The sequence below is a fragment of the Crassostrea angulata genome, chromosome 8, assembly GCF_025612915.1.
Source record: "Crassostrea angulata isolate pt1a10 chromosome 8, ASM2561291v2, whole genome shotgun sequence".
Lineage (NCBI taxonomy): Eukaryota > Metazoa > Mollusca > Bivalvia > Ostreida > Ostreidae > Magallana > Magallana angulata.
Window position 1 is genome coordinate 17,743,867 of NC_069118.1, and position 21,944 is coordinate 17,765,810.

Sequence of the window (21,944 nt, forward strand, 5' to 3'; positions counted from 1 at the left end):
CGGGATATTGTAGGTTAAAATATTTAGATGGGCAAGTCCCAAAGTCGGACCAAAACACACTCCAAACGGAACATGGATTATTTTTACAAGGTTTTGATCTTTCGGGTGCATTTTTAGAGAATACATCAAATGATCAAATCAGACATTGTGGAATACGAATGGACTTTTGTTATGTAGGCATGGAATGGTTTTTGCGAAGACCGCTTTTTGACTTTCCTTCTCGAAGCTTAAAGTTTCAAGTTTTTGTAATGTACTGTACGTTAATACCAAAAGCTCACCACTTAAGTAAAAACCCTGCAATTGAGTGGAAAATAGATTTTTCGATAATAAATGGCTTAATAATGGAAAACTTTACCTATTTTCAAAGATATGGATTTGCGATTTTTAAAGTCTTGCTTGAAAATCTGACATTCCATTTCGAAAAAAGACTAAAATTAAAACATCTTAAAGCTGTGTTCTTTTCAGCATGCGAGGAGTTCCCAAGTTGCATTTGGAAATCTAACCTTGGTGGTTGTCTTCTATTTGTAATTAGTAAACTGTTGATATGTTTGAAAAAGAGGTTTTTACCACACTATTTCATTCCTCAAAGGAACTTACTTGACAGTTTTTCAGCTCAAGATCTTGACGCCCTTTGTGTTTTTGTCGAATCCATTCGAGTCTTTCCAGTGCAGGTTACTCAGCTCATTGTAGAGAAACATGGATTTTCTTATGGTCCAAATTTAGTCCGTTCTATTTTGACCAATACAAAGTTATTTACAAACTCCAGAGAAATGAATACCGTAGTAGACCATGGGATTTCCGGGATGTATGGAACAGCTAGATATCTCTCTAGATTCGGTTATTATCATGCAACCTGTGAATTGTTGGAAAGAATACACGACTTAACAAAATTATCACCCGAAAACAGAGACCCAGAAAGTTTCTATAACTTTTTTGACGGCGCATTGCAATTAATGAAACAGCGATCATCTCGAGTCATTTTGGCAAAACTGTACGACAAAAGATTTGGAACAGCAATGGTAAATAAATACTTTTTAGACACTAAACAGAGCTTAGGAAAGTGTCTTTCCTGGGATGTTGATCTTCTAATAAGTTGGTTGGAGGTCCCTGCCAGTAAATCCGGAGATTTAATATCAATAGCTGAATTTCTGTACGATCAAAGTCTGCGTGAAAAAGAAAAGAGAAATCGATCTCTTTCAATCTCAACCATTGAAACAGCTATAAAGTGTATTAAATATGCCCTTCAAGAAGACTCAATTGGAGTGGAAAACATTAACGACACGGAATTAAAGGATGAGATATTAGCACAAAAGCGTGAACTGAAAGCAATGCTGAAGAAATACTACATACAGGTGTATCATTTATCAAAACTAACTCTGAGTCTTTCTCCTCTCATAAATCACATGCCAGATATAGAGGACCTCTGCAAGGATTTCCCAGAAATGTCTCATTGGGTTTGTGTGCTGTTCAGGATTTTAGGACAAAAAGAAAAGAGTCAGGAGTATGCAAGGAAGGTGAACTGATAAATGTTCTGATATTGGGTGAAAGGTTTGACAACTCACTCTGAAATTGAATGTAAAAAACCAATTTAAATTGAGATGTTCAAATTATTTCAATTGCGCATGGAAACTTAAATTTTTATTGGGAGAAAAATGACAGATATTATATATAATGTATTTATCAAATTTTTATATGTTAAATAAGCATTGTAGTAATATGTTAAATTATTATGATAATCATTAGAAATATTACAATTATCATGACTCAAATTGAAGCTAAACATTCATTTGTATTAACATATTAATTTGATGTTTCGAATTTTTGGAAATAAACTATAATTTCCAGTCAACCATACGATAGCCTTAATGATAAAGTACGATACTGTAAAATGAATATTAAGATGTTATAATGGGCTTTCAGAAGTTGGAGTACTACTCGCTTTTCACTATTCACTATTCAAATAGTTAAAAGTATTCTGTGGTTGGTTCAATATTCAAATTACCATATCCCGAGTATACGTAAATGTAAACTCAAAATCCACATCAACTTACATTTATATTTGAAACCCAGTGATTCAGTAACAACTGTCACTTGCTAAAGGCCCAAATATGGGATACAGTGTGTTAGCTAGCCCCTTGAATGACGATATAATGAGAGACATGTTTTTTTTTCACTATACATGTACACCAAAAAGAACTTTTTTACAAAAACATTCAACGTTACTGGTCCTTGTGGAAAGAGGCATACTTTTAACATGTACATGTATAAAGTTCAGTCATTGGTAACTTTGCTGTGTACAGATACTGCATGAAGGCTAAAACTTAAGAGACTATAAGCAATTACAATGCACATCTTTCTCATAATAATATTTGTTTATCTAACTCAATGGGTAAAAGTATTACAAAATAGAATTCATGTTCTAATACATTTTTCTAGAAGGAAACTGCATGGATCAGTTTACTAGGTTCTTTAACCCTGTAACCTTGTTACACTGGATGTGTTTGCAAAGCTATACCATAGCAGATGTTTAAACTTAAACATTATTGGATCTATTATCTGGTTTTTAATAAATAAAGGAATTTTTGTAGTTCTTGTACGTATATAATTGGGAAACAAATGAATTCTCTTTAAACAGCATGTAAATGAAGAAAAAAAATATCACTAAAACAAATTCCAGAACATGGACATTTTTCTGACCATTCATGAATGTATTAACATGAATACAACAAATTAGAAACAAAAAAAATATTTCTGTTAATTTGTGTTTCATGCACATCAATAACTTGTACTTGCTGCTAACACTTCAGGTCAAACATAATCAGATCATTTTGTAAGACTCTATTCTAAACATGATGATCTATTCAGGAGTCAGATGTTTTTTGCAATATGCTCTGTAAAATATTTAAAACTAATAATGTCAGTTACTAAGATAAAACAGCTATTGCACTTCTTGACTTAATATTTAAGCAAATACTTCTGTTGCCTGCAATTCCAACATTGAACATCACTACAACATTTGAAGGGAGTATATGTTCAGGTATGTAATTCTCTATCTGGCAACTCCACCATTAAGAAACACTACAACGGTGCCCTATGTCATTATTTCCATACATGATTATGCACACAACGATCACTGGCCTAGAGCAGTCTGCATCTCCTTGACAACCATAGCTGTGGGTGAGCGATCGGGCATGACGCCATGGTTCAGTGTTGCCTGGTAGGCGGCAGACGTGTCTATTTTTAGAATTTCACGTAACGCCATCGTAGCATAGCAGGACTGTGGCAGAGATAGTTCTATTTTCAATGCTTTTATGGTACCATCTGTTCAAAAACAGTAGACTGTTATAAGGAAGGATATTGAGATACATGACTCTATAAAAGGGTATTCACTGATAGTGTTGTCAATGATGATAAATGATTTTACACTGATAGTAATCAAACGGGTACCCTGCATCAAATTTGGATTGCCCTATTTACTCATTCAAATACAATTGTCATTGATGTCAATTTCACTTATCGATAAGCATAATCAAATGTTGATTGTTGTTTCATTTGCATCTTATGTATTTTTATCAAATTGCCTATTTATCAAAATGAGTTTCATTCAGAAATCAGAAACATTTAATAAAATCAATCAAGTTCAACACTTTCTTTGTTATTGATAGGAATTGTGTTTCAGTTATCTCAATACTTTGATTGCAAAGTGTTAATGACAATGAAGTAAACATGCAACACACCTGGATCGGAGACAGGTTCTGTTTTTTTCTGCAGAAGGTCAAGATCACTTTGGGTCAACTCCTTAGTAACATCTGAGTACATGTAGGATTGCCACATTAAATCCTTGGGTAGTATTATTAACCTCCTATAAGTACCTGGCAAAGCATAGTTTCTGCAAGTCAAAAATAACATTTTAATTTTTTTCAATACTTTTTAAAAACATATTATTCTAAATTTGAGACAAATTTGTAAGCATTGATGTGTGAAAGATCTTTTTTATGCAGAAATGACTCTAAATAAGTTTGTATATTCACATTTGAAAGCTACATTAAAACTAATTTAGTACGAACACAGATATAGCAAATTCTTGGATATAGTGTAGTTTTTATAAGACCCTGAAATTTTTTTTTTTTTCAAATCTGCGCAAAACTTTATGGTAACTAGAAAACTGACCAGTCAGGAAGGGCCCCGCTATGACAATTAATATAGAGAAGTGAAAAAAACTTTGAATTCCATCCTCTTTATATTAACAATGATGAGAAATAAATGCCCGGCAGAAGATGTAAAGAACTGGAATATATAGGATCTCGTGATTTGTAGTTGGATATGATTTTCATCCAACAATTAAAGTGTTTTTTTCTTGAGCCTTAGTGAGGGGATAAAACACACAAGTTGGATAAAAATCATATTATACTACAAATCATGAGATTCTATTTATCCCATATTTTATACACCGCAATCAATGTTTACACTGTTTATAAAACTCTACATTATTTTTACTTCATTATGCCTAGGCAAATCCCATTGTAAAGTCACAACTGTGGAATATCAAAAAAATATCCAATGAGTCATATCCACGGGATAAAGTGGGTTAACATGGGATGAAATAAAATTTGTTAAAAAAACAAAGAATTGATACCAATGCCATGATACCTAGGCTTTGCCTCTATTCAATAAAACTATCATAAATCATTGTGTACGGTATTTTAACCCAAAAAAATATGAATATTATATTTCAAATCCATATTTCAAAGAATGTACACAATACTACACATCATTCAAAATTGACCTTAACTTCAAAACAAAGTTCATTTGCAGACACAGGCAGTGCAGTAATTAATCTCAATGTGACAGATAAAGATAAAGCTTAGGATTTTCTTCCTGTGGAAGGTTAATTAATCCCAAAGGACAAATATTGCACAGCCTTCCATGTATACAATGGTAACATTCTCAGCAGTTATCTCTCTTTGCCCATTCATTCTCAGCAGTTATCTCTCTTTGCCCATTCTTCTTATGCATAGTTAGGAATCTACCCCACCACCCCAGCTCCAAACCAGAAGACAAAGAGAACCAAACTTAGCATCAAAATATGTATTTCTGCCTACTGAACTACCATACCAAATTTGAACTTGATTGGGCAACCATAAAAAAATTATTAGAAAAAAACAGGAAATTTGTGGACGGAAGAGTGACAGACGGACGGACGGACAGAAAGACGGACGGACAGAGTGATTACTATAGGGCACCCGCAAATCCTTGCGGGGCCCTAATAACGAATTCGGATATAACAAATTTACGGATATAGCCAACTGATTTTGAGTCTCGTAGAGGTGAAAGTAACAAAATTTAACACATTTATAACAAATTTCATTACAAGTTAAAAAGTTCACACTACCATTTAACATAAAAGTTTGAAAGAATTTATTTTCATATAATTTTCTTATAATTTTTTCAAGTCACAATCCCATTATTACAGGTATCAAAGTAATGTATTTTTATTTTTAGCCTTAATTAGCAAAAATTATAGTCTGGTGGAAGAAAACATGTATATAGTGAATTCGCTGTAGTTTTTATTACGAATTCATTATTACAGATGTAAGGAATTACGGATATAACGAAGTAAATCCATTAATCCCTAGGACTTCGCTGTAACCAAGTTTTATCATACCATTATAACTGGACATTATAACTGCCTACTAACCCCCTCCTATCAAAAACTGATCCCTGACACGACAAGAAACTATTTAAGAACAAAAGACACTTACTTGTTGGAATGTTTTAGATCTTCCAATTTGAGCCCATCTTCAGCCATCAACTTTGCATACCATAAACCAACTGCAAAACCAAAAATACATGTAGTTTGGTTTCTAAAATAGATATGTAGAGGAGCAAGGCAGATCCTTAACCCTTGGCAAGTAATAATAAACTAACAGGTTCCATGATCATTTTATTCAAAACTCTAAATCATAACTTATTTACCACTGGCACTTGAAAATTAACAAATGAATCTATCTGAGAATATCATTCCATAATACAAGTAAACATTGATATCTCGAAATTGGAAGGACTTCAACAAAACTTCGAGATATCCGGGGGTTTAAGATATCCAAAAAGGCTTTCCAATTTTGATTCTGTAATGTTCTTATATCAACATGTGTTTTAGTACCTGTACATGCTGAACTCTTCTTCTACTCATAAATGAATAATCAAACATTTGATGAAATAATTTTAAATTTGTGTGTATATTTTTTTTGTTTATGAAATACATATTAATATTTGTAAGAGCAAACAGAATAAGACGACCTCAAATCATCTTCACTCTCAACAGTTCATAACTTTGAGAAGGAAGAAGCACTTGCCATGTAATTTCTGAAATTTATCACGGGAAACATTAAATACGGATTCGAAAGTTTTAAAAAAAAACACATATATAAATAATCTAGAATCACAATCCACAAAACATTATTTTATATCATTGTGTTTGTGAACTAACATATCTTATATTAATTCATTACGCTCACAGCTATTGGAAACGACCAGTGTACGATAAACCGAAGTCACTTTAAACGCTGCGTGTTCAATACATGAACCATTTCTGTTGAACTTAGAAAAGTTTTCACATAAATCTTTGTATCTCAATAATGCTTCATTGTTATTGGAGCGTATGTGAAAAAGACATAAGCTCAGTTCCATTATTAATCCTTTTTCATAAAATTGGCAGTTATCAATATTAAATCGATTCTCCGTACACACTCTACACAGTCTGTTTTTTTAATTCATATTATCTGCAATCGTGGCTGTGTTTTAATCTGAATTTTATAATTAGGTACTAAATATACAAAACACTCAAGCTACCATTCTTATTAATTTACATCATGCAGTTTGAGGTACCACTAGTTTTGAAAATTGTAAATAAGTGTAAAAATAGCAGCGGGCAGAAATGTGTGAAGTACTGACACCAATTATATTCAGCTAAGCAGAAAAATGGGTCAATTTTGAGATAAACTAGGCAAAATTAGGGCTTCAGCCTATCAAAATACTTCGACATAAGCAGAGTATTCGTGATTACCGTATTCAAGATATTAGGAGTTTTTTTAAATCATTAACATAAAGAAAACTGTCGGGACCAGCGGTGAACTTCGACATATTAACCAGGGTATTCTAGATATCTCATGTTCGAGATACCGATATTTACCTGTATTTTACTTTTTTTATTTTTGCTTAAAAGACTTTTTTATTAGTGCACAGATTTTGATAGCAAGATTTTAGGTCCAGTCTGCTTAGCTTTTCTGCTCTTAGTTGTGTGAGCCATGCATGCCTACCTTCATTATCTGGGTACTGGACATCAAACCCTGGGAGTGGAAGGATGACATCGTGAATGGTGTATTGAGAGAGGGTTTCTGCTGTCACTACCTCAGGGGAGACCCTGGAACTTGTACTGCCCCCTACAACAAATCAAACACTGTTTATTTCAAATATAGAAATGGCACTATGAAATAACCTACAAAAGGGATTCCAATGAATCAAATAAATAGTGTATGTTCATGTAATTTATCTGCAATCATCTCTGAATAATCATTTCACAATAATAACCAAATGTTTTGAAAACTATAATTTAAAGTATATAAAGTATCTATATTGAATATTAATCACTCAGATAGATTTCAATACAATTTAAAATCAATGAAAACGTTCTTCAACAATTAATAAAAAGCCATAATGAAAGGAATTGAAAAATATTAACCTTCAAGTGATCCGTTTGCTGAACTTTGTCGATTTTCCTCTTTGAAAGCTACATCTTTCAAATCTCCTTTGTAAACAAGATCCCCAACCATTGGCTCCATCCCAAATTTCTTGATTCGATCAGAGGCTACATGATTCCAAATATAGCTCTGGTAACCATGTAGATATAACATTCTTGTGTTTCTGTGAATCTATCAAAAGTAAGATTTACAGTTAAAAATGTAATATACAGGTACATTCATATGTATGCTACATGTATCAACATTAATTATCTAAGTTTGAAATTAATGTAAAACAAATTCAAAGCTTTTAATTTCTTTATCCTCATAGATTTGCCTTCAATAAAAATCTATCAAACTATTTTTTAACTATTATATATTAAAAACAAAAGCCCTGGTCAGATTTAGTAATAAAGGCAGTATATATATTTACCGTCCTTTATCTAAAAACTGTGACATACCATCTGGAAAGCATTGGCATAGTTATTTTCTCCAAACTTTATCAGTCCTTCTAGAAGTGCTCGCTCTATGTTGTATTTCCGTGGTAACACTTTCAACATCTGTGTGCAGTTCTTGTCTTTCCACCAATTCTTCCTACACTCTGTTATGAAATCCTTCTCTACAGAAACAAACATACCATGTAAACTGTGTCAATAGAAAAACATTGATCAATCTTTCGATCTTTCTTCATAGCCAAGTTTTTAAAATTTGCGACATATCAACATACCGCCTGGCCTTGGCTGTAGGATTAGCTCCCCTGCTTCTTTGTAGTTACTTTTCAACAGCTCTCTGGAGAGTCATTAATTTTGATACAGTCAAAATCTGTCCATTCATTCATTAATTCAATGAGTTGGTTGTTTTTTTATTAACAAATGTTTTTGCTTGTGGTAAATGTCCATTGTTTTGTTTTTTGGGGGGTTTTTTCAGATAAAAAATAACTTTATCTTTTTTTTAAATTAATTTCCAAGCTAACATTGCATAATTAAAATCAATATGGTATCATAAGATGTAATATGTCACATAAGTCACATTGCCTGAGAGAGAAAACATATGAAATTTTATTGCCACGCCATTGGATCATAACAGTTACTGTATAAGCATTTATTTTCGTTGGGTTTAAATTTTGTTATTTTTAAACCAAATACAATATCGTTGGCATTTATTTTCGCCATATCGTAATCCCTAGAATGCATTGCATATCAACTCTGTATTTATTAATGCTTGGGTTAAAAGTTCGTCATGGATTTAATTTCGTTGATTTATACTGCCAACGAAAATAACGAAATTAAATCCTCAATGAATATTTCTGCTTCTACAGTATGTGATTCCTATTCATGACATTATCAATTGAATACTTATGTAAAGTATGCTTTAACAAAACATGTAGAGACTTTTTGATACATACACGTACTGCACATCTGACACTCAATGTTACTCACTTTCCCACTCGGTAAGTAGGTATGGCTGTTGTTCCAAATCTTTGCATTCCAAAGTAGTTGATGAATCCGTTGGTCTTTAGAGACTGGAGAGCCGAGTCAATTACTTCATCTGTTCCCGTGACATCTCTAAAAGTTTCATAGTTTATTTTGAAATTAGTCTAATACTTATAAAACTTAAGTTTCAGTGTTTCAGTCGCACTACCACAGTGTACGTTATAATTATACAAATACTAATTTGATCTGTGTTCCATAAGTAATTTGTTCTAATGCTAAATTAAATGCAATACTCTAGACTAGTTCTAACATATGTAGTAGTTTGCTTAGTGCTTCAACAGAAATTTGTTTTGATTTATAGTACTTAATCAAGCAAACATTTGTTTTACTTTTTTATTTACTATGGAATCATTAAATTTCGTGGGGGCCAATTTTCGTGGATGGATAAAATTTTACAGGTTCATGGGGACGTAATTTCGTGTAGTCTGATATATCTACAAAAGGAAATATGACTTTATTACCAAAATTTATGAATTCGTTGAGGATGTTATTTCGTGGATGAGAGGTACCCACGAATTCCACGAAAATTGAGCCACCACGAAATCTAATGATTCCACAGTAATCTGTTTCACGATGTATAAATTCCTTGTAAAAATGATGAACACAATTACATAAACATGTTTTAATTACTCTAAAAATTTGTTCTTAAAATACCATAATTTTCAGTTCCACTAGTACCTAAGTATTCATTCAATCAATTGCACTGCTAAATGCTAGAAAAATTTGGTTATTTCCCAAACATTTATTAGACATACTGGTAAAAAGTTGATTTATGAAATTCCATACCTTAAGACAATGGTGAACCTGTTGCCACTCAGTTGACCTAGTTTGAGTGGCTGTTCGACATATCTGAAGTTGCCAAGCGCCATTTTGTAAAAATAACGGTTGGCCCCCACCAGCTTCTCTGCCTTGACCCTAAATTACAAAAAAATCATAATTATACGAGCCTAAACAAATCACATGATTTAATTTTTTCATCATACACACTGATAATATTTACTTTTGTAAAATATGTTTCCTTATATAAACCTATAGAATAGCGAAAAAAGTTAAATTCTGTGTGAACGTTTCCGTGACGTCACAATGATAACCACACGCATTCATCGCTCGACAGTTGCAATATTGTAATCGTAAAAACACAGTTACATTAATGATTCTGAAGATTTCCCTTCTCAAATGTAAATATAAGTAATAAACAGCAACGTTAAAAAGTTCACCAGGATATGAACTTGGTTGGTACGTGATCAAATTTTCTGAAAAGCCTTTTGGGCTTCACAAGATTTGATCATGTGACCGACCAAGTTCATATATATCCCTGTGAACTTTTTAAATTGCTGTTTATTTTTCAATTGAACTTAGATTTTGATGCTGTTTATCAAATGAATTTTATTTTATTCAAAGTTGCATTTAATATCATCAGCAGCTACACAGCCAGTTACACAGCATTGCTTAGATATCATCTTTATCACACCTGTGTTTCATTCTATACCTGTAGACAGTGACCTCTTGAGAAGTTATGGCCCTCTTGTCCTTGGTCCCCGCAAACTGGAACATGTTCTTGTTAATACTGTGTAAACCAAAAGATTTGGTAATAAGTCAAATACTTTTATATTATTTATGTAACTATTACATTTACTATTCCCAAATAATCTACATCTTGATCGAGAAAATAGTCGCCATGAACCAGAATATACACAAAAATCATGAAATAAAGTACAGTTGAACTTCGATATTTTAAACACTGATATATCGAATACAATGGATATGTCGAAGTGATTTGTAAGTCCCAACTACTTATTTTTTAAGTATTTTACTCTCGGCATCTCGAATACTCGGATATCTCAAAGTTTTTAAACAGTCCCATCTAGTTATAGATAACAAAGTTTAACTGTAGTTGCAAATAAAAGTTGGTTTACAGTTTATCTGCATTCTGATTTCTGGCTGTAAGACCTTACTGGAAGAACTTGGTGAGTTTATGCACTGCCTCCATAGTGTCCATATTTTCTTTGTACAGAACGAAGCGGCAGTAGTTTCCAAAGCCGGCCGGCCAGGGCTTATGTTGAAAGTTCTGCTGTCTGAAATGCTGACCTGAGAAGAAAAAGGAAAGATCAAAATGAAAAAATAGAATCAAAATGTAAAGAATATTAAAAAATACTATTTGTTTTGTAGAAAGTAATATATATGTACGATAAAACTTTTCAAATCATCAATCCTTCTACCTTTTACTATTTCAATTAAGGGATGTGATTAACAGAGACAGAAAAATGAGAAAATCAAATCAGTTGGGGTCTGCTCTGATCTCAAGAATGACTATTCTGACTTTCAAAATCTGCAGAAATAAGTAATTCTGAGAAAAAAATCATGTCCCTGCCATTACTAATTACTATGAATATTTAAGAACATCCTCTATAATGATTTGATAAACGGAGGAGTCAGACAGCTAAATAAAACAAATTTTTTTGTAGCCCGCATCTTATTCACAAGGGGCTGGTGAAAAATTGATGTTACATAATGAATGTTTTATAGAAAATAAAGAATTGATGTTATATGGTACATGCATAAACATGATAAATCACTGAAGTTTGTCTGAGTGTTTCAGGACCTTTCTCTTGAAAAATCAATAAAACCTGACCTGAACCCCAATGGCCGCCTGCCCCTTTAACTGAGATCCGGATAAATCTCACATCATCCTCTACAAGAGTATCAGATTCCAGCTTCTTGTAACGCACCCTCACAATCTGGTGTACTTTTCCTCGGGTGACTTTATCAACCGGGGCCTAAAGTGTTTTTGAAAAATTAAAATTGAGCGATGTTTTAATGTATAAAATGTTAAAAAAAAAAAAATTAATATTACACAAAATTTTGCATATTAAATTATGTTTCCATCAAAATATGGTTGTAATGAATGGTTGAAATAAATTTATCATTCTATCATTACAACTGAAATGTCAAAAATTAAAAAAAAAAAAAACATTATCCTCAATAAATATTCAGATCTTTTAAAATAAAATGAAACGGTTCAAATAAATACAATCATGTTCTTCACTGAAAAAACTTTTTTGATATCAGTGCTTACTTCATTTTGAAGGATGCTATAAAATACAAATCTAATGATGTCAAGCGTAAATAGTTCTTCAAATTAGTGAAACTCCAATTAATGAGCTGTTTATCCTTACACATATGTCAATGACGCGTTTGGGGTTAGGATTAGCATTAAAGTCATCCAGCTTCTCCTTCTGTTCAGGGGAGAGCACTCCATCCAACCCTGTGTCATCATCCTCTTCATCCTATTAAAAAATAAAATCAGGAAAAAGAATTGTATCAGGTTTTTCTATAATATTTTCCATTCATTTACCTGTAAACGAATTATTGTGTATCCGTAAATGCATATATCTTGACTATATTTGTTTCAGTTCTGTTAACCAAACTTAAATCAGAAAATTCTAATACTTTCCAAATATTTCTCTCCATTAAATGTCTTATTCTCATATTTCAATGTTTATATAAGATTACAAGTATCTATATTGCCCCAGTCATAAAAATCAGACACTGCAAACTAGCTTTTAAAATAACAGCAATGTTTTTTTGAGTATACATGTACATGCACTTAAATACACATAAAAATTCTCAGTTTCTATTTTAACTTCCCTTTTATACTGTGTACATGTGCACATAAACATGAAAATTACATGAATGCGATCTAATGCAGCTTAGCTTTAATGTAGAAAACATTGCCCATGTTGTCCATTATAACATTTTCTCCTTCTTAAGGATCCTTGACAGCTTGTTACTTCTATTTTTTATGACAGTACGTCACAACATGGCGATTTTAACGCATTGTGAAACAGTTTATATCGCCAATTCTAGGTGTTTATCTCTGTGACGCAAAAGAGGATCCGGAGCTTCAATCTATTGACCTGCAGGTCCCAAGTTCGACTACTGCAGGAACTTTTTTTTCATGAAAAGCGGTAAAATAATAAAAAGTTGATTTTTCCCCTTAAAAAAACTGAACTTTTTCCTGTCATTTTTAATTCGAACACATGCTAAAAATCCATATCTTTGAGTAATTAAGAAGAATGGGCTTGTATGCAGAACTTTTCCCAAGTGTGGAGGACCCTTAACAAATACATGTAATTCTTGATATCTATACATCAGCATCACCTTTTCAAAATTCAGAGACTTTAAAGAATACCAGGCTGACAAATGACTTAGATAATGTACATATACAGTATAAAAACACTATCACCACATTTTCTCTCTACATTAAAAAATTACAAAATAAAATATACCACAGATAAGCAAACTCATACCAGTAGTTACAAATATTATAATAAAGCAGTTTGCTTTTTTTCTCTTAATTTGCACTGTCTTTCATGGTATATTCTTTTCTGTACCAATTTCTGTAGTGAAGCGTTTCCAGTTAGAATATGTATCAGCATACACAATTTCACATACTTCAGAGTTCAAATTTCATATCATTCAGGTCTGGTTTCATGTGTCAAATGAACAGTTTAAATCATTAATATTTTGCAGTTCTTTTTCATTTTCAATTGCATTGCAATCAAAAAATACATGTGAACTATCACAAGGATTGTAAGCAAGTCAAATATTTTATGAACCTTATGCACTTAAGGAGGAATGGGGCACTTTCAGTTTTGTTGTATGCAGTCAGTAACTGTTCTGAGCAGTTTAAAGAAAGTCAAGATTTTAAAAAAAAATCTGCGTCAGAAAGATTATCGAGAGAATAAAATTTTAAATACATAAAAATGTAAAATTTTCAGTACATTAAAAATTTCCACATAGATTTTGCCTACATTACCATGATTTTTATAGTCAACAGCTTGATCAAAAGTTTTGGTGAGTATTACATGTAATACATATACACTATGATTTGTCCCTAATTTTTAGGTCCAAATTGGTGGGGATGTCAGATGTGTATTGTACACCAGAGTGCACTTCATTTGGCAAAATATGGTACTTTCTAAAAAAAAAAATTAATTTTTACATTCTATATCTTACATTTCTTAATATTGAAGCTCAGTTAGTTAAAGTGTTATCTTGTGATTTCTAGTTCACTATTTAGAGAGTAGCTGGTTCTGTGTAAGTTTTTTTTTAAATTTATTCTTTAGTTAAATCTAATAATAATTTAAAAATGCATTTTATGACCAAAAATTGTAAAACGTGAATATTGAGAAAAAAACCAGTGATCATATATTCAATATAATCTACTTTCATCTGTATCTACCAAGAATAAAAGTGCCCCATTCCACTTTAAACCAGGACTATTATTTTCTAGAGGCCACATATTTTTTGTTTGCCATGCAAGATTGACATGACACTCTCCAGACCCTGTGATATTGTGTACGCTGATATTGATACATACAGCCGGCATCTGCGACCTGTCCACCTCTAAGCTTGTCAGTCTCACTAGCCTCCCTTCCTCATCTATCTCATTCACTATGAAGTCTGAATACCTGAAGGTTGGCATGACAGTTTATTTAAATCATATCTTATCACTGTCATTCCATGTTTTGGTATTAAAATGAAAGTAAAATGGACACAAGCCTGTTTATTTTACATTTATATCTTAATTATAATAAAAACAACAAAAGTGAAATATGAAGATTGAGTTTTTTAAGCAAATCTTCCATTTGAAGTCCAATATCTCCACAAACCTTTGCTTGATGATAGCACTGAAACCAGGCGAGGAACTAATGTATTCGGTGATTCCTACGTCCCCCTCTTTAAGGAACATCCCCTCTGCGTCCCCTGGCTCCTCTTCCACTCCCTCTTTTTCCTCCTCTGTGTTTTCTTTGATCTCCTCTGTCTGATCAGATGAGCATTCAAGGGATTTGTCCAGGTCTTCTGAGGTTCCAACTGATTCTGAGGTCCCAATTGATTCTGAGGTCTCCTCTTCATTAGGACCTGCATCTGAAGAAGAACCTCCTCTTCCTCTACCTCTTCCCCGTCCTCTCCAGTGACCTCTTCCAAAATTTCTTCCTCTTCCTCTGCGTGGCATTTTGATTTGTGAACTTACGAATTAAAGCACCTGAAAACCAAACATTTTGCCATCATTTTACCAGTACATTTATATTTTGAAAAGACAATTTTTGTGGGATAGACAAATAAATCATACCTTAATAATATACATGATATACATTCATTCATTATTTGTATTTGTACATTTGTCTACTGGAATTGTTCACTTCAAATTATATGAAAGTACCCTTTTGGCAAATGATAAAGTTGAAGAGATGTGCTATGTGTTCCGAAAAGTAAATGGATAATAAATGCCAGTAGAGATTTTTCCATAATAAATTAGTATTAAGAAATTTTTACATTCTTGGTCATATTGTAACTACAAAAGTCAGTATTGTACATTGCATCATTATATTACAGTATATGGACAAATAAAAAACATGAAATTAAACAATAAAATTTTATTTGCTATACCAGGTTAGTATATACATGTATATGAAATGCTGGAGAAAAAACATACCCAGCAGAAAACATACATGTACCCATGACTTAAGGTATACTTTCTCCAAGAGAAAACCTACCCTGGAGAAATTGTTGGAGAAAAAAAAATACCCAGGAGAAAACATACCCAAAAATTAGGGTACACATTGTAACCAGATTGTGAAATAGTTTTAAAAAACTTTGCTAATTAATGCATAAGGATACTGAAATATATGAATTTTTTAGCAAAAATATCTTGTATGGATCCTGCAATTCTTATACAAATGTATAAGTATTGTTGGAATACTTTAAAAATGGACTTGGACATGATTTGAGCTTAAAAATTTTAAACTTTATTTTACCAAATTTAATGACAACAGAATAAGATACAACCAAAATACAGCAATCTTGAGTCTTACCTTATATCCATTTTCGCGATGATCTAACTTTGCTTTTTTGGCAATCTCTTTTAAATCACAAATTCTTGAATATGCAGAAATTATATTCTGTATTATTTTCTATAATTTTTTTTAACCACAAAAAAATGACTGACACAAATTAAAAATGCTACACATTTTTCCGATTTTTGCAAATTTTGAGACACGCGAAAAAAAAGGATATACAGTATATTTAAACTAGCACTTGGCAATTATAATCAACATAAATAAAATTGATAATAAAATATAGACCTAATTGTATACACAGTGCAACCAGACTGATATATCACACTGCTACATATGATATGTAATAATATTATATTTTTTCTTCAAAAGTGACTCATATGTCTGATGATTCCGGTGTATTCTCTTTTGAGAAGTGGACAGGCATAGCCTACATCCACTTCAGTGGATGGATTCTCTTTTGCCTTGAGAAGTGGACAGGCATAGCCTACATCCACTTCAGTGGATGTAAGCTATGCCTGTCCACTTCTCAAAAGAGAATAAGTCCGGTGTCAGTGTGCTTCATTTAAATGTAAACTGGAATTGACAAACTGCCTGGGTTAATAATTACATACACAACTGTACACAAGTCACCAGGGCCCATAATATATAACTTACTTACTTACTTACTTATTGTATTAGATCAATGAATGTAGTACTATAATCAATAAGAATTTTATAGCTTTACATCGACGATTACGATTTCTTAATGTATCCCAAGTCATGGGTATACGTTTTCTCCAAGAAACGTTTTCTCCCTGATACCGTTTATCATGTTTATACGTCCCTGGCCAGACAATGACCCAAAAGTTGGTATTTTTATATAAATAGAGAGGACACAGTGGATTTTCCCAACAGATGTATACAGCAAGTGGATATTATTGTTGCTTCAGTAATTAAGAGAGTATGGTTTATATAGAACAAAAACTGCGGTTCTTCAGCTATGACAATCCAAAGTAATCTGTTTAACAAAAGGTACTAATAAAAAAAGTCGCCACTTTCGCTAATGACAGCATGCTTTGCAGGTTTTGTTTGTTTGTTTGTTTTTTACCTCAACTAGTTTTGCAGCAAGCATGGGATCGTTTGCTGTTATGATTAGCATGGTTTGGGAACTAGTTTAAAGTGAGTTGTGCTGGTTCTCAATCCTTAAACAAAGCATTTTATTCATTTCGGTTTTCATTCATGTTCTGCTTTATGCATCTCCAACGTTATGTACTTATTACCAAACAAATTAATAAGCAAAAATCGAAATACATAGTTCTATTTCATTTGTCAGTTAATTGTTGCTTATTTATTTCTTTAAAAGTAAGTTGTCAGGATGGCCGAGCGGTCTAAGGCGCCAGACTCAAGAGCAATAACTCTTCGCTCCAATTACTGGAGTGCGAGTGTTCTGGTCCACGAATGTGGGCGTGGGTTCGAATCCCACTTCTGACAAATATTTTTCGTGGTTTTTGTTTTCAAGATGCTTTGGCGGGTGACGCTGCCTTATTTATGATCAAATTAAATGAAAGAAAAGCGGAAAAGCTCACGTATCCCATATAAAAATGACATTTATAAAAAGAAAAAAGGCATTTGATAAAAAGAAAAAAGTGGCTTGGTTTGGTGTTTTATTTACTCAAATGGCAAACTTCATGTCAGTCTGATTAAGCCAGCGCCTACTATTTCACTTCGTTGCAGGGACGCCTAAAACAACCCCTAAAACGAATTGAAATAGTAGGAACTGGCTTTATAGTCAGACTGACCTCACGACTGAAAGTTATTTTTTTTTTCAAGATACAACCCTCTTCTATCATTTTTTGAATTGGTCGTAAATCATTTTTTTTTAATGCGAAAGAGTCTTCGTTATAAAAATTTTGATTTGTATGCTTTCAATTTGCTGGCTTACTTAAAGCTGAACACCATTCTTTTAAGAATCTAATTTTTGATGGTATTGTCAAACAACTACCACGCTCCACCACCATATGACAATACGGTCATACATATGCGTAGTGAATGAGAGGGTAGGCCTTAAATAGACAAATTAAGGTCAGACGACACGTTCCTCAATTTAATATAACTTTTTCCAGGAATTTGTTATTGATTTAGTACAACTTTGACACGCTTTCTTGCAAAAAATCAGGATACCTTACCAGGAATTTCTTCAAATTACTAGAATATGCAATCTTTTATATAATCTTTTTGAAAATATACTTGAATTACTGATATAGAAATAAAAAAAATATACAGCACAGGAAAATTCACTATACTGGAGATCGCCAGGGCCGGGGACTTGGACTCACGAGCCATTACACCTGCGCACCTCGCAGGGATCGGCCACCGCTCTAACCACTTGGCCATCTAGGCGTATATCTATATATGGTTAAAATTTCAATCAAATTAAAATGATTTCAAATAATAATTTTACTGGAACTCTTTATAACGAGGAAATACAAAAAAGATGCTCGAGGAACGTGTCGTCTGACCCAAATTTGATAAAAAGCATGACTCAAAAAAAATCCCCAGATAAAACTTCCTTCAAATATTCACATCTCTTCCTTTGTCAACCACAAAATTATGGAATCGGAATTTCCTGATATTATATACATCTACATCTACACATTGCGTCCTAAATACAAAGTATCAACAAAATCCTCGCAGTTTACACAAGGAGTGAATACTAGACCAATATTACTTGTAGAATTTTTAAAATTACATGTACATATAAATGTCCGTAAGGCTTGCATTAAATTTGATGTTGCTGGACAAGCTTGTTGATTTGTTTGCTTTCAATTTGTTGGCTCACTTAAAGCTTAATTAACACCATTCTTTTAAGAATTTTTAAACAAGCGTCTTTGCCTGCATGAGATCACTTTGTATCGAGTTTGTACTATACAGTCCAATAAATTCATTTGACGTATAATTGGGGCACAAGCGGGGTTTTCCTATTTAAATTCAAATATCTAATGGTACAATTGGTGAAAATTATATAAATATAATGTAATAAGGAATCATTCTTAAATATAATGAGGTGTTTATTTCGGTCGGGGCGTGTTCAAATCCAATAAAGCCCTGATCACGCCCTGACCGAAATTATCACCTCATAATACTCAATGAATTTCTTATTCCTTAAAGGGGCATGGTCACGATTTTGGTCAAATACTTTTTTTCTGTTTTTATTATTTATAATGCTTTAGAAATGCATTTCAAATAATCAAATGAAATTTGAGAGTCAATCGTAGAGTTATAAGCAAGATACTGAGCTCACAATTCTTTGAATATTATGAGATGATAATTTCGGTCGGGGCATGATCAAATCTATCATAAAGCCCTTCGGGCTTTATTGGATTTGATCACGCCCCGACCAAAATTGCCACCTCATAATATTCAAAGAATGATTCCTTATTCCTTATATCATTCATTTTAGGTCTAAACCTGGAATTTTCACTTCAACATTCAAAATGTAAACAAAAGCTTTGTTTACATAACAAAGAATTGTAAGCTCTGTAACTCCCTTATAACTCAACGAATGACACTCAAATTTTGGTTCCATGTTAAAAATGCCTCATTAAAGCATTGTAAACATTAAAATCGGAAAAATAATTGACAAAAATCGTGACCATGCCCCTTTAAATGGGCACCGTCACCCAGGCCAGGTACCGGCATATAAACCCTTCGATTTCATTACACCCGAGTTCAAATTGGATTTTATGATTTTATTTCTTATTTTAAGTGCATATTCTGTCTGTAAATATAAATGCATCCACCTGTTTATTTGATGTTAGTATTCTTCTGGCTAGAAAAGTGCGTAAAATTTGATAATTTTATCGCGACAAGGTAACACGGCCAGACACGATGTCCGGCCACTCCAATAAAAATAATCCGGTTTTTCACTAAATGGGTTTCCAAAATTACACTTGCAAGAAAGCTTGTCACAGTAGAATAGTAAATCAATAACAATTCCTACATAAAAATGAGGAACGTGTCGTCTGACCTTAATCTCCATACTAAGTATTGCAAGCTGCGCTGCTTAGTTACTCAATACAATTTAATATATTCAAGCCTATCAAGATCTAATCCGAAATGGTCAAGGCAGACGTTGCTGATATTTTATACATGAAAAAATATATTACTACCATATAAAATAACCAAAAAATTTGGCAGAGATTTTATTCATCATGGACAATAGAAAGTAACAAATGTGATAAATGTAATTTTTTTTTAAAGATATATCTATCATTGCAAACTGTGTATAACACAAAAACATGTGAAAAATGAAGGGCAGATAACTCATTGCTTTCAGATACCCATCAAACTACTAGCTTCTTTCATTCTAACTCATCAATGCACCACACATTTTGTATGACTTTTTGCCCCGTCGCTTAATGATAGTTTAAATAATAAATAACATCTTAAGAACAAAATATTTGACAATATTTACAAATCAAACAACAACTACTGAGAATCCTGTAATTTCTATGCTTTAGCGATTCTCTTTGCTATAGTTTATGTCAACATATTTCACATACTTTGTAAATGCAGTATTATTCACAAAATGCCCCCACATCATGCACGTATATAATATATACATGTATATCAATATAGTTTTTTTAACTTTATAATAAACAGTAGTCATCTACAAGATTTCAAATAATTTCTATGATATTTTCCTGACTACATGGCATTAGTGGCAGGTCTTCTAGAAGTAAAATTTATAGCCCAACATTATTTACATTTTAATTTGAGATATTAATCAACTGCATGAATGTATGAAGATCTCTAAAAGACAGAATGGATATATATATATCTATATAAAGCCTGACAAGCACCTTCTTTCCACAATAAAACATAATAAAGCAACTTCATTCAGAGCACAGCGTCAATATCACCATTTATAGCACTTTTTGTTATTCTGCACTTATAAAATGTATTTGTTCTACAACCGGCCGACACAGATGTATTACTAAATCGTTTTGTGTGCAAAACAATTTCAGGATGTCTTTTTGAGTTAAGCAAGACCAAATCCCTCAGAACATTCGTTGATAGCCAAGAGCAGCATTCTTTTCAGTTTGTCATATGTTTCATATGCAGGCAAGTCCAGTTGGTTAAAGCTACAAAAAGAAAAAAAAATTGGGGGTTAATATAGAACATGGACAAATACAACATACCCTGCAGATAGAAAAACTTAGTGGCACTTAATACATATCAAATATCATTCGGACTTTTGATACCTTATATTATTTTTGCCTTCTCCACACTAGTATTTTATGTATTTTTTTCTATAACTACCAACTGATCTTAGTTCAACAATTATCTTCTATATCTTTTCAATACATGCACTTGCATAATAAAAAAGTATACTAGAAACAACTCCTAGAGCATTCTTTTTTTTGAAATATGCAAGTTTATTTATTCTTTACAAGTTATCCCCTTAGGATCTCCTACCATGTATGTGCCACTGGCAGTCTGTCAGTGGATCTGTCGTCTCGGTGTATCTGGAATTTCTGGTATCCATTCATCCCCTCCAGATAAGCAAAGCCTTGTAGAGGAACTTTGGACGTTCCGGTCACAAACTGCAGGAACTGGGCTCGGTCTTTCTGATCAAAGGAACGCAAGGCACGCCAGAACCATTGTACCTGAAAAATCAGGAGTCATGTTTTAACTGACACCATTAGCTAGTAGCAAATTGACTATTCTTCAAGTTGCCTCTCTATTAAATATTTTGAGATGTTTTCCATCAAAATAAACATTTAAATCAACCCTTACATCATATTTTCCAACTTCTACAGTATCTTTTTCTCACAGCATTAAAGAATCCGAGTTCTGTAATCCATTTT

General features: G+C 32.6%; 2 protein-coding genes and 1 non-coding gene across 8 annotated transcripts in view; 1 reads left to right on the forward strand and 2 right to left on the reverse strand.

Annotated features, from left to right (window-relative positions):
- Positions 1-1,769: 1,769 nt before the first annotated feature.
- Positions 1,770-17,243, reverse strand: LOC128160537 (pseudouridylate synthase 7 homolog). The gene is made up of 16 exons (XM_052823875.1): positions 17,183-17,243; positions 14,908-15,281; positions 14,616-14,706; positions 12,409-12,519; positions 11,860-12,009; positions 11,188-11,315; positions 10,722-10,799; positions 10,019-10,147; positions 9,179-9,304; positions 8,467-8,528; positions 8,201-8,358; positions 7,742-7,931; positions 7,320-7,442; positions 5,763-5,832; positions 3,738-3,889; positions 1,770-3,321 (listed from the first exon to the last, which is right to left on the reverse strand). Exons 2-16 carry the CDS (start codon positions 15,249-15,251, stop codon positions 3,131-3,133), a joined length of 2,103 nt encoding a protein of 700 aa, XP_052679835.1. The 5' UTR covers positions 15,252-15,281; positions 17,183-17,243; the 3' UTR covers positions 1,770-3,130.
- Positions 17,244-17,443: 200 nt separating this feature from the next.
- Positions 17,444-17,565, forward strand: Trnal-caa (transfer RNA leucine (anticodon CAA)). Its single transcript has 2 exons — positions 17,444-17,481; positions 17,520-17,565. It is a non-coding gene; the product is annotated as a tRNA-Leu (tRNA).
- Positions 17,566-20,260: 2,695 nt separating this feature from the next.
- Positions 20,261-21,944, reverse strand: part of LOC128161718 (E3 ubiquitin-protein ligase HUWE1-like) — a 61,294-nt gene continuing 59,610 nt past the window's right edge. For all 6 annotated transcript variants that reach the window (XM_052825084.1, XM_052825085.1, XM_052825082.1 and 3 more), the window contains 2 exons: positions 21,553-21,743; positions 20,261-21,218 (listed from right to left, as the gene is read on the reverse strand). In XM_052825084.1, coding sequence (XP_052681044.1) covers positions 21,116-21,218; positions 21,553-21,743 — 294 coding nt within the window. In that variant the 3' untranslated portion in view covers positions 20,261-21,115. The remainder of the gene's footprint in view (positions 21,219-21,552; positions 21,744-21,944) is intronic.

Excerpts from the sequence above, each read along its gene's own strand:
- LOC128160537 (XM_052823875.1), bottom strand. The coding sequence starts at position 15,251 with ATGCCACGCAGAGGAAGAGGAAGAAATTTTGGAAGAGGTCACTGGAGA. Across the intron at positions 12,520-14,615 it reads ACAGGTCGCAGATGCCGGCT|GATGAAGAGGATGATGACAC; the intron begins GTATGTATCAAT and ends ATTTTTTAATAG. Across the intron at positions 12,010-12,408 it reads AACGCGTCATTGACATATGT|GCCCCGGTTGATAAAGTCAC; the intron begins GTAAGGATAAAC and ends AAAACACTTTAG.